The sequence below is a fragment of the Ipomoea nil genome, unplaced genomic scaffold (assembly GCF_001879475.1).
Source record: "Ipomoea nil cultivar Tokyo-kokei standard unplaced genomic scaffold, Asagao_1.1 scaffold3401, whole genome shotgun sequence".
In the NCBI taxonomy this organism is placed as follows: Eukaryota; Viridiplantae; Streptophyta; class Magnoliopsida; order Solanales; family Convolvulaceae; genus Ipomoea; species Ipomoea nil.
Window position 1 is genome coordinate 966,807 of NW_017619829.1, and position 12,773 is coordinate 979,579.

The following is a 12,773-nucleotide window of genomic DNA, read 5'->3' on the forward strand; positions in this document are numbered from 1 at the left end:
AAAGAGCATTTTGGAAATACCCGACAAAGCTGAGGCCTTTCCCCAACATCTGTCCCTGCCTTCTTCCTTTCAACCATTTTTGTTCAAACACAGGTCAAGGTGCATTCTAGTAATTATCCCACAATTCTCTGTCCTATTTCATATTCTTGCCCCTTTCTCTATTTATATATGCACTCAAATTCTCACTCCCTAACATACTAACCACCCCTCTTCATTTCCTAAACTATCACCATTCTAAAGCCTTTTCCTCTTCTCCAAGCCCCAGAAGCTACCAAACCCTTAGACTTATTGCTGCAGTATTCTGGTATTAACCTTAATGTTCGCTATAGCTTTCTTGTTTAATGTGTCCTTGCATGTCCGTAATTTGTGCCATGTTTCCCTTGGTACTAATATTTATATTGATCTTTAGTTTGTACCATAATCCAAATTGTATATATAATTGCATAGTATACTTCCTTGGATTCTTGTCTGAAGTTGCTTTTGTCTGTAAAATATACTAATATACATATGTATATGTTTTACATGAATAAGAAAAGATTCCTACCTCATAGAAAGCTGAGTTTATGTTTTATGCTTTATTGAGTTAGCCCATCACTTTTTTTAAAAAAATGTTTTTAGATAGCTCTGGATCCAAGATTTCCCATAGTAACAGAAGTATAATGTTTTCATGCTTTTGACAGAAAATGGAGAAGGGTCACACCTCTTAGCAGAAAGTTGTTTGAGCTATCTTCATCTGCTTTGACATTTGGCTTATTGAATCCACTTCTTGAGTTCATGCTGATATAAAGCTTTTTGACGACGAAAAAGATGACAAAGATTGGCAACAACAGATTGATCATGTTCGTCGTCTTTGTGCTTGTATTGTTTAGCTTGCAAGCATGCAAATGTTCGGAGCTCGAGCTACTAGTATCGATGAAAGCGTCGTTGAATGATCCTTTGGGCTCTCTTCGTGATTGGAATTCGTCTCGAGGTTTATGCGAATGGAGTGGTTTGGTTTGTGATGGTTCATCACATGTTGCCAAGATTGAGCTCTCTGGGAAGAACTTATCAGGTAGAATTCCAGAGTCGTTGTTCGAGTTGTTCGAGTTGCCATATGTGAAATCTATTGATCTCTCTAGCAATGAGTTATTTGGAGAGATTCCAAGCAACTTATTATCTTCTTGCTTGTCACTCCAATATCTCAATCTAAGCAACAACAACTTCACAGGGGGGCTTCCACAAGTGCCAAGTCCATTACTCGAGACTCTGGATCTCTCGAACAACATGCTTTCTGGGAAAATCCCAGAAAATATTGGGTTTTTCTCAGGCCTTAAGGTTCTTGATTTTGGTGGGAATGTGTTGGTGGGAAGCATTCCAAAGTCTATTACAAACATGTCTCGGTTGGAGTACTTAACCTTGGCTTCGAACCAATTTTCTGGAGAAATACCCCGGGAGTTGGGGGTTATGAAGAATTTGAAGTGGATTTATCTGGGGTACAACAATTTCTCGGGTGGAATCCCGGGGGAGATTGGGGAGTTGCCCAATTTGTATCATGTCGATCTCGTCTACAACAATCTCACTGGCGAAATCCCTTCGTCTTTAGGTAATCTCACCAGTCTTGAATACCTTTTTCTCTACCTAAACAAGCTCTCAGGTCCAGTTCCATCTTCCATTTTTGGGCTCAAGAAACTGAAGTCACTTGATCTAAGTGACAATTTTCTGTCTGGTGAGATTCCTGAGCTTATAGGGCAACTGCAGAACTTGGAGATTCTCCATCTGTTCTCCAATAATTTCACTGGCGAAATCCCGACATCCTTAACCTCGTTGCCTCGTCTCCAAGTTCTTCAGTTGTGGTCTAATCAATTCTCGGGTGAGATTCCAAGGGAGCTTGGGAAGTTCAACAACCTCACCATATTAGACCTTTCCACCAATAAGCTCACTGGGAAAATCCCAAACCATCTTTGTTACCCTGGCCATCTCTTCAAGCTCATCCTCTTCTCAAATTCCCTTGAAGGAGAAATCCCAGAAAGCCTTTCTCTTTGCAAAACCTTGCAGCGAATTCGCCTTCAGAACAATAAACTAACCGGTCGTTTGTCCCCCGAGTTCACCAAGCTTCCGCTTGTCTACTTTCTTGATGTCTCGGGGAATAATCTCAACAGCTCAATCAGTGAAAGTAACTGGGACATGCCAGCCCTGCAAATGCTGAACTTGGCCAGGAACAAACTTTATGGATCTTTACCAGATTCCTTTGGCACTCGAAAGCTCGAGAACTTGGACTTATCTGGAAATGGATTTTCGGGTGAGATTCCTCCGAGTTTTGGCAAGTTCTCCGAGTTAATGGAGCTGAAGCTGAGTGCCAACAAGCTTACAGGTAAAATCCCAGATGAACTATGTTCATGTGAGAAACTCGTAACCCTCGACCTCAGTCACAATCAGTTCACTGGTCAAATCCCGTCGAGCCTTTCCCAGATGCCAGTCCTGGGCCAGCTCGACTTGTCGGTGAACGAATTATCAGGAGAAATACCACAGAATTTAGGACAAATCCCATCCCTTGTTCAAGTCAATGTCTCCTTCAACCATCTATATGGAAGTATACCCTCAACTGGAGCCTTCCTGGCCATCAACTCCAGTGCAGTTGCTGGGAACACACTCCTCTGTGGTGGCGACGAAACAACCGGTTTGCCACCATGCAAAGGCGGCGCTAAAGCTCGTGTTTGGTGGTACTTCTCGACTTGCCTTCTCGTTCTTGCAGTTCTTGCAGCAGCAATGATGATCTTCGTTTTCATCCGAAAACGAAGGAAGGAAATGGCAATGAATAGAGTGGGGAGCAAAGATGGAACATGGGAGTTACAGTTCTTCGATTCCAAGGCTTCGAAATCCATAACAATGGAGGATATCTCATCTTCAAGGACACAAGAGAATCTCATCTCGAGGCGATCATACAAAGGAAGCTCCAACCACAACATGCAATTCCTGGCAAAGATTGAGAGCAACATAAACCACTCAAGCTACTGGACCGAAACCTCGGAGCTTGGAAACCTTCACCACCCAAACATCGTACGCCTGCTAGCTGCTGCGGCATGCATGTCGGAGAAGCACGGGATTCTGATCTACGAGTACATTGAAGAAGGGAAGGAACTTTGCGAAGCGATTCGTGGAATGGGTTGGGAACGTAGACTAAAGGTGGCTATAGGGATTGCCAGAGCTCTTAAATATTTGCATTGTTCTTGCTCGCCCAGTGTTATGGTGGGTGATGATCTTTCATCCCAGAACATCATCGTTGATCACAGAGATGAGCCCTGCCTAAGACTAAGACTTTCCCATTCAAAGCGTTCATCATCTTCCCACCTTGCTCCAGGTACGTACTTCAACTTTTATTTTAGGGTTTCGTTGTTTTAATATAATATATTGCTAGTTACTCTTTATCTTTACGTGTTTTTTTTTCCTCCACATCCACATTTCTATGTGCATGTTGTGTGTGTGTATATATATGTAAGGTTTGGTTCTGGTGCACCAGCCTCTCCGGTTGTGGACAGATTTTGTACATTAAATGAGTTCAGATCAATGGCTGAAAATTAATAAAAAAGAAAAAAATATTATGATATTTTGATAATTTCTAATGACGAGTGCACTGTCAAACATTTTCATTTCCATAGTGCACTACATACCACTATTAAGTGCACCATGAATCATTACTCTGGGCATCACAGACTTACACTTAGTGTACCACAAAAATATATTTGGTTCAGAAAATTACAAATATATATATATATATATATATATATATATATATATATATATATATATATATATATATATGCCACTGTTCAAATGAGTTCACCCCTTTCTATGAGTCTGTGTAAGCAATTTTGATCTATTAAAAGCTAGGGATCAATGTTCTGGTCCATTAACAACTGTGCAACTGCAGTTGCACAGTTGATAATGAGTCAGACCATTGACTTCTAGTTTTTAATGGACCAGATCTCTCTATACGAATTCATAAGAAGAGGTGCATTCATTTGATCTTTTATATATATATATATATATATATATATATATATGGAAAAGAAAATAACTGACACAAAGCATGCATCACTTTTCTCACCTGCATGATATGCACCACCCTACTACGTACAATAAGCTTCCTTTCCTTTATAGCTAGTCAGCTAGATTAGGATTTAAGAATTGAAGTTGAATTTGTTGGTTGACAGCAGAAATGGTTGAATCTAAAGGCGCCACTGACATGTACGGATTTGGAGTTATTTTGATGGAATTATTGACGGGAAGAAGTCCAGCTGACGATGAGTTCGGCGTGCATGAAAGCATTATCGAGTGGGCCAGGTATTGCTACTCCGATCGCCACCTCGACGCCTGGGTTGACTCGCCTATCAAGCCCGACGCCGTCGTTTACCGGAGCAAAATCGTCGCCACCATGAGCCTCGCCCTCGACTGCACCGCCGACAACCCCTCCGCTAGGCCCACCGCAAGCGCCGCCGTGAAGGCCCTCGAGGGCTTTGTCAGATCCAACTCTTGTGGCTTGAAGCTTTGTAGTAATGTCTAGTTTTTTTTTTTTTTTTTTTTTTGGGTTTTCTAACTCACTGTATTTTATTTTGTTTTATTTTTTATTTTTACTTTTGGTTTTATAAATATTTATTACTTTTGGTATCTTTCTCAACCCACCCACCTCCCCCTTTTTGGTTTTTTCTTGACCAATTTTATGAGGTCTAATTGAGTGCATGTTGCTCAATGTTTTCTTGAATGTTATGATGACTTACTATTAACTATATTTGTGTAAAAAAGCCAAGTGCCAAATTGCCAATATATACATAATACATTATGCTACTTTTTCTTTTATTTTATATATATATATATATATTTAATGTCAGACCACGATGCGTCCTAAGCAAGCACTAATTGTGGGAGGTACTTTTAAACCCGTACTATATTTAAACTAATTCTCAGATGCACCTTTAAGCTCATATCATGCTTTTTCTCTTTATTTTTTATAAAAATAAATCAAAAAACAATATATATATATATATATATATATATATATATATATAACACTAGAAGTGATCACTAATTATTTTAAACATTGGATTCTCGTTCACTTTTAAGTTTTAACATGATAAATTTGGTAGGAAAATGATGATTTCTCCTATTTTTCACCCCTAACACCCTTCATTAATTAATATTATTAGACTAAAAGGCTTCAATAAATTTAAAAAAAAAAAAAAAAAAAGTCAAATAGTTAAAGCATTTTTATTGGTAAGAAATATTTTCACGTTTCACAATAAAAAAATTATGGTGAAGAATGGAAAGGAGCCTAACATCATTCTATCACCATATAGCTTACTCTACTTAAAAAAAAAAAAACATAAATTACACAGTGTAGGATGTACAACTTAACTAGTCAATCAATCTAAAATAAATTATCACACTAGTATACAAGTATTAGGGGTCTATGGCCAATTGAGGATTTGAGATACATCATGTGATTAATGGTAAATTATGAAAAATATTATTCTCAACTTTTACTCCCTCACTTAAAATTTTGATGTACTCACTTTTCCAAGGGCCCATATTAAGAAAATAATCTATCAGTGTCCGTCACATCATGAAGTAAATTTGAGGGAGTAAGATTTGAGAGTACATGTAGTAGAACTTATAAATTATACCTTGGACGAAAGTCTACATTGTAAAATGAAGCACTAATAAATACGGAATATTCATTTTTAGTATATTGAATGTTCATTTTTAATGTAATAAATATTGCTGAGTTTACCCGATACACACACTTTTAAATAGTAATTACAAATTTCCCTTATCATATTATCATCTAAAAATAAATTTTTAATATACTAAAAATAAATATACATGTCAATAGTTTACCTTACAATATATATATATATCAAGATTCATAGTATAAGGGACAATTAACCCACTCTACCAAATTTTCGAGAAAGAAGTATTAGGAAGCCCCTTAATTTGAGTAAAATCTTAAAAAGAAAAAGAAAATTACACAAATCACAATTTTTGTTATTTTTTTTCCTCTAATAAAAATATAAAATATATAGTTGAAATTTACTTTTTGAAATTTGGGTCGACAAATAATTTAATGTTAGAACAATCGAATTGAGCACTTGAATATTTAAAAGAAAAAGAAAAATGAAAGTGCAGTAGCGTATCTTAATCTTGACTAGTGCTTCACACCAGGAACGCATTCCAAGGCCACTGTCTGTCTCATGTCCAACTTCTTTCACACCCATCAAATGGCTAAGAATATTTGCAGCTTTTTGTATATCCTTTCTTTCTCTTTATTTTATTTTATTTTTTTGTTTTGTTTTTTAGGAAACTTTCTCATTATTTTATATGTGCAATAGAATAAGCATATAAAAAACATCCCAATAAACATAGATTTTAAAGAGTTTTTATAATTGTAATTAAAAAAAAAAAAGAAAATAAAAGGAAAGGATAGCAGGACAATAAAAAAAATATAAAAAAAAAAGAGCAAAACAAATCTGAGAAACAAAAGAAAAAGAAAAAAAAAAAAAAGAAAAGATTAACGCGCCCAGCGAGCTTGGAGCAAAAGCTTATAAGAATTGTTAGGTTATCAAAATTAATAAATAATAATAATAATAATAATAATAATAATAATAATAATAATAATAATAATGGGGACATGGGACTTGAAGGGGCCCATTTTATTAGAAAAGTTTTGGAAGTCTTGGCCCAACCGTTCAAGCTGGGTGTCCATCTTTATGAGTGATGTGTTGGCAAGAATAATGGAATTTTATTGGGCTAAGAAAAGAAGGAAGCTTGGAGCAAAAGCTTATAAGAATTGTTATTACTAGGAGGTATTGAAGCTACTATTTTCCTACCCTACGTTCTGTACCTCTATACCCGATTTATGGTGGTCCTGGTCCTGATAAAATCATCATTGTCGCCGTCTGTGGGGAACTCTACGAAAAACATGCATTCCTAGTTTCTACCCGTTGTTGGCAGCATGGAAGAGTCATCATTCTTGAATACTCTGGCTAAGAAGATGGTTTTTAAGTAAACCTCAGTTTCACCATTCGACCTAGGAGTATTTCAAGAAGTAATGTGTTGATCATGCAGGCTAGTTGAAGTGCCACTTGATCATCACCTGAAATGTGTTTGACTTTCACAGGCTCGAGATACGTCGAAATGGCTGAGTCACAAAACAAGCATTCCTGGGACCTGCAAGAACGCCTTAGCAGGCAAGGCGAGAGTAGGTCCGATTTGCGAGGGTCAGTTCTCCACAAAGGGGACATGAGAGGTTCGACTGGCACTATAGTCGTTGGAGAAGGCACTACCATCGGCAAAACCCGAACGATTTTCGTAGTCAAGCCGAACATTCAAGCAAATCATCCTCTTACCCCGGCTCAGCACTCATGAGTTGGAATGGGGGTACCACCAAGGAAGGGGTCTAGTGCAATGGCCCCGAGGTCGCAACTAGAGCCTAAATGAGGGAACACGTCATGGGGGAGATCGATCCCGTTCATGACGAGGCCATCAATGAGAATATTGATCGTACACCGACTGTTAAGGACCCACAGGCCGAGTAACGGCCCTGGACCGAGTAACAACAACTTGGTGGGCTTACAAGCACCCTGGGGAAGTAAGAAAAAAATATTTCTACATTTGAAAAAATATTAACATATATTGTTTGTTTGGCTTACTTGCTAAGCAAGTTACCAAAAAAAAAAGGACGCGGAAGTGGACCTGAATACAATATAAGTGGTCTCGACGGGAGTTGGAAGATCTACGGTATATACAGGATACGCGACAGTAAACAATTGCACCCAAATGGGCTCGTAGGTTGATGTTGGGCCTGCAATGCTGGGTAGGCGACCCAAGAGAAAAAAATACAGAGAGACTGGAGGAAAAAAAGTGGGCCCGCTCCTGCACTTCATACAGGGATTGCAATGTAGGCGGACCATACACATCTTCACTCGGGCCAACAGGACGCAATCCTCAGAAGCCGCGATGTGAAGAGACTTCTTTTTCTCCTTGGCGAGGCAAACCCAACGATGGTTCACGAACCTGAAAGGTAATACCATTGACTTTTTTCATGATTTGGCTGTGAAGTTTATCCCTCATTTCAGGAGAGGAAAGATGGGCCGATATGGCTACCCGGGAAGCTGGGTACCCCGCCCGAATATTTGAGAAGGAAAAATGAATTTCGTGGTAGTAAGAATTGCGTGTGCTCATAACATAATCCTAGGAAGATCAAGGTTAGTCGGCATGGGGGTAAACCACTCTGGACCCATCTCACCTGGACAGATGGGTAGGGTGGGGATAGGGCTCACGTTGGAGGAAATTATTCAACAGAGAGGCTGGCATACCCCAACAAGGAGGGCCATTACATAAGCCATCTCTAGAACGCGCATTGTCTGGAGCGTTCCTTTCGTAACTCAAGCCGGGGGTGGACTAGATGAGCTTTTAGAAAGAGAAGAAACGACCTCATAAGGACGTAGTCCTAGGACCCGATTTGCGCACCCTCACCTAGGCTTGCAGTGCATGGTACGCAACCCAACGTGCCATAAAAAAAAAAGAAAAAAAAAAAGAAGAAAGAAGGTGTGTGGTGCTAGCATGAGGCTGCAGGCAACCCACAAACCCTAAAAGTGGTATTTCCAAGCCAAAGGGACGCGATCCCTAAAGCTCGGCGAATACCCTTCTCCACTTGGGCATGCAGGGAAAGATACGCAACCCATGCAATCTCAAAAAAAAAAAAATTAAAAAAGAAGGAAAGGTACGTGGTGCTAGCATGCGGCAGTAGACAGCCTACAAACCTTAAAAGCGGTATTTCCAAGCCAAAGGGGCGCGATCCCTAAAGCTCGGCGAATACCCTTCTCCACTTAGGCATGCATGGCATGGTACACAACTCAGCGTGCTTTATTCTCCAAAAAAAAAAAAAAAAAAAAAAAACGTAAAGGAGAGAAACATGTATGGTGCTAGCATGAGGTAGGAGCCAGCCCACATACGAGAGTAATATCCAGGCTAATGGGACGCGATCCCTAAACACGGCAAATACCTGCATCTCGATCCTTAGCAGTCGACACATTTCCACCTAGGCCTGCACGGTCGACATATATTATCTATCTCGCTTCTCAGCGGTCGACATTTATCTTTTTCCGCTTCTTAGCGGTCAATTTATTATTTATCCCGCTTTTCAGCGGTCGACCTTTATCTTTTCCCGCTTCTTAGTGGTCGACTTATTATCTATCCCGCTTCTCAGCGATCGACATGTATTATCTATCTCGTTTCTCAACAGTCAACATGTATCTATCCCGCTTCTCTGCGGTTAACATATTATCCATCCCGCTTCTCAACGATCACTTATTATCCATCCCGCTTCTCAACGGTCGATTTATTATCATCATTCTTCTTTGCGGTCAACATATTATCCATCCCGCTTCTCAACAGTCGACTTATTATCCATCCCGCTTCTCAACAGTCGACTTATTATCCATCCCACTTCTCTGTGGTCGACATATCTTATCCCACTTCGCAGCAATTGATGAATCTAAATCCTCCATCTCACCGGTCGATATATCTCGCTCCTCGGTGGACCGCTAAGTTACTCCTCGAGGCATGGCGTCTCAATGAGCCCGCGGGAGGGGAAGCTGGCTAGTATCTCAGTCTTTCTTTTGCAGTGTACGTGCGAGAGTTGAGTCATCCTAGCGAATAGCATGTAGGGAAGGACGGAACACCGAGCCTTCCAGAATAGATGAACAACTTTCAGATCAGGAGTCGAGAGGATCTTGGTGTGTAGAAGGTCGAGAGTTCGAGAGTGTCTGGACTTTCTTTGCTCATCAAAGACAACCAAAGAAAGTGAGAGACTTATGATGGGGACATGAGACCTTTGGGGTCCATTTTATTGGGAAAGTCCTTATGATGGGGACATGATACCTTTGGGGTCCATTTTATTGGGAAAGTCTTGGCCCAACCGCCCAAGCGGGGTGCCCATCTTTATGGGTGAGGTGTTGACCCAATAAGAATAATGAAATTCTATTGGGCTAAGGAAAGAATGAAGCTTAGAGCAGAAGCTATATTATAAGAATTGTTACTAAGAGGTATCCAACCCACAACCTCAAGCATAATAGCACAAGTTCCAAACCACCAAGCCAATCAAGATCTTGTGTATTGAGAGTGAACTGGAAGCAAAGTAGTGGGGGGGACACGTGTGTGGTCCAGAATGAAGGCTGCCAGATGTCGTCCATTTGTCAACCATTCATGAGTCTCTCTACAATATAAATAGGCACCATTCCCTCATTTTTAGGGCCATCTCTTAGCTCACCAAACCCCTTTTAGTTCGTTGGTTTGAGTCTTCAACCTTCTACTGATACACCAGGGTTCAAATCCTATTGGTAACATATTTAGTTTTATTTTATTTATTAGCTCGTTTAGTTATTATTTTGGTCCTTATTCCATTCCTTAGGTCAATAATAACAACAATAACAACAACAACAACAGCAACATCAGCAGCAACAGCAACAACAACTCCGAATAAGTTTCTATTGACTTTTAATAGGTTTAAATAGTGGAATGTGCCCCTCAAAAAAAATAGTGGAATGTGCAATGTTTTTATCTAACAATTAAAAAAAAAGGTTAATAATAGTAATAACTTTCTAGAGGTAGCTGTGATTATAAAATGTGTTGTTGTAATTAATTATATATAGTGACAATAATAAAAAATAATTGAAGTATGTACTCTATTTCAACTATGAGGATAAAATTTGAACCCATGATCTTTCGCATGGAATTGACTTTGATATCAAAATGAAACTTGTGTTCCATCTCAACTAAAAATCTAAATTCCTAATTGAACTGCATATTTATATATTATATGCTCAACAATAATGTGTGTATTGTGTTTACTTTATTGTATTTCTTTATAATTTTGTTCTTTTTTCTTACTTTTATTATCTTCTAAATTACTATGGCAGTTAAGTAACACCATTAAATAATGGGAAAGGTACAAATAGGTCATTGAATTATTCTGGGATAGCAATTAAGCCATCGAACTCGAATAAGCTCCAAATTCATCTATGAACTCGAAAAAAAAAAGAGCAATTAACATTTTTAGCCACAGGTTAACAACATTTTTGTACTGATTGAGATGTCATGTGTGTATTTTATTTTATATTTTATTATTATTATTATTATTATTATCCTATTAAGCATTTGACCATCTTCTTAGATTGACCAATAGTCAAAATGATGCACCAACACAAAGCTAAGGCAGCTAATTCTGCCCGACAAATCCACAACCCGGCCAATACAAATGCATATATGGGTGTATTTCAACTCTAAATCTATCCTCCTCATCACTAAGGTTAGTCAAAATCTTTAAATTTCTATTTTGTTTTGCATTTCCTCCGTAATTTTATTTTATTTTTTACACAACATCATATCATATCGCTGCATATATATGGTTGACTTTCTCATTCTGATTTCTACAAAGATGCCCACAGCTTTCAACCATTCAACACTGCACGTATTAAGAGTTGAAATCCACCGATATGTGCATCATTTTAATCTTTGGTCAATTTAGGATGAAGGTCAAATACTTTAATAATAATAATAATAATAATAATAATAATAATAATAATAATAATAATAATAATAATAATAATAATAATATAAAATAAAATATACACATGGCATCCCAATCAGCGCAAATTTGTGTTAATTGTTGTTTTTTTTTTTTTTTTTTTTTTTCGGGTTCATGGATGAATTTGAAGCTTATTCGAATTCGGTGGCTTAATTGCTATCCTCAAATAGTTCAATGATTTATTTGTACCTTTTTCCTTAAATAATTAACTTATACTATACATTGTGCTTACTTTTTTATATACTTGCAAAAAAAAAAAACGATTTTATATTTTTAAATTCTTGATGTATTTTTTTTTATTGTTCTTATAATCTTACTACATATATGCAGTGTCGGGCAATATTTGAGTATTAAATTAAAAATTAAGAGAGATAGAGAGATAGAGAGTGTGTGTGGGGGAGAAAAAAAGTGCAACTTTAATTTTTTTGTTCATAGTATAATGCTTCTATAAGAAGATGCAATAATTACAAGAGAAATGGTCCAGACGGGAGTGGAGCCAAGAATATATTTTGAGTTACGTCAACCACTTGAAACCAAAAGAAAATTCTCTTTGTTGAGGGGACCATTTTTGTACTGCTCTAATATAATTCTTATTCTTTATTATTATGTGCTTCGATAATATCCCTTTGTCCCGTTGTCGGATATAGTCTCCATCATTATCATTAAAAGAAGCCAAACCCTAAATACAAAACTCCTTTAAGCTTTAAAGCTGCATGCATGTAAAGCTTTATTACAACACAACACCATACTCAAGATTATACCTTTATGTATGTATACTTTTTTTTCTTTTTCAAAATTTTTATTTTTCTTAACCCAATTTCAATATTCTATAATTATATTATGAGTGTTTGGTAAATAGTTGTTAGGAAATTGAGTTAGTTTGACTAGATAGTTGATGATAATGTTAGCTGATTGTAAATAGGGACGGAGCCAGAAATTCGATTGAAGGGGGGAGGGGGATGAAGAAGTAAGACGGATTAAAAAAATTTCAGTAAAAGCGAAACTTTAAAACAAAAGAGATCATTTAAAAAAAAAAAAAAAAAAAACTACCTAAGATTTTTTTTTTTTAATATATAACCATTACCTAAGAAATATAGTTGTAAATATTATTGGATTTGTGCGAAAAATAAAACGCATTGAAACTTTATAAAAA

The 12,773-nt window shown here is 37.6% G+C and overlaps 1 protein-coding gene across 2 annotated transcripts; it reads left to right on the plus strand.

Annotated features, from left to right (window-relative positions):
* Nucleotides 1-212: 212 nt before the first annotated feature.
* Nucleotides 213-4,763, plus strand: LOC109171294 (probably inactive leucine-rich repeat receptor-like protein kinase At2g25790). 2 transcript variants are annotated; one of them, XM_019320365.1, is made up of 3 exons: nt 213-304; nt 681-3,337; nt 4,191-4,763. In XM_019320365.1, exons 2-3 carry the CDS (start codon nt 808-810, stop codon nt 4,538-4,540), a joined length of 2,880 nt encoding a protein of 959 aa, XP_019175910.1. In that variant the 5' UTR covers nt 213-304; nt 681-807; the 3' UTR covers nt 4,541-4,763. The 2 variants fall into 2 exon arrangements, with proteins under 2 accessions (XP_019175910.1, XP_019175911.1); XM_019320366.1 differs by having other exon boundaries at nt 4,194-4,763.
* The last annotated feature ends 8,010 nt before the right edge of the window (nt 4,764-12,773 follow it).

Bases quoted from the DNA above. Each gene is read 5' to 3' on its own strand.
- LOC109171294 (XM_019320365.1), top strand. From the start codon at position 808: ATGACAAAGATTGGCAACAACAGATTGATCATGTTCGTCGTCTTTGTG. The intron at 3,338-4,190 runs GTACGTACTTCA...GTTGGTTGACAG, and splicing joins ATCTTCCCACCTTGCTCCAG to CAGAAATGGTTGAATCTAAA.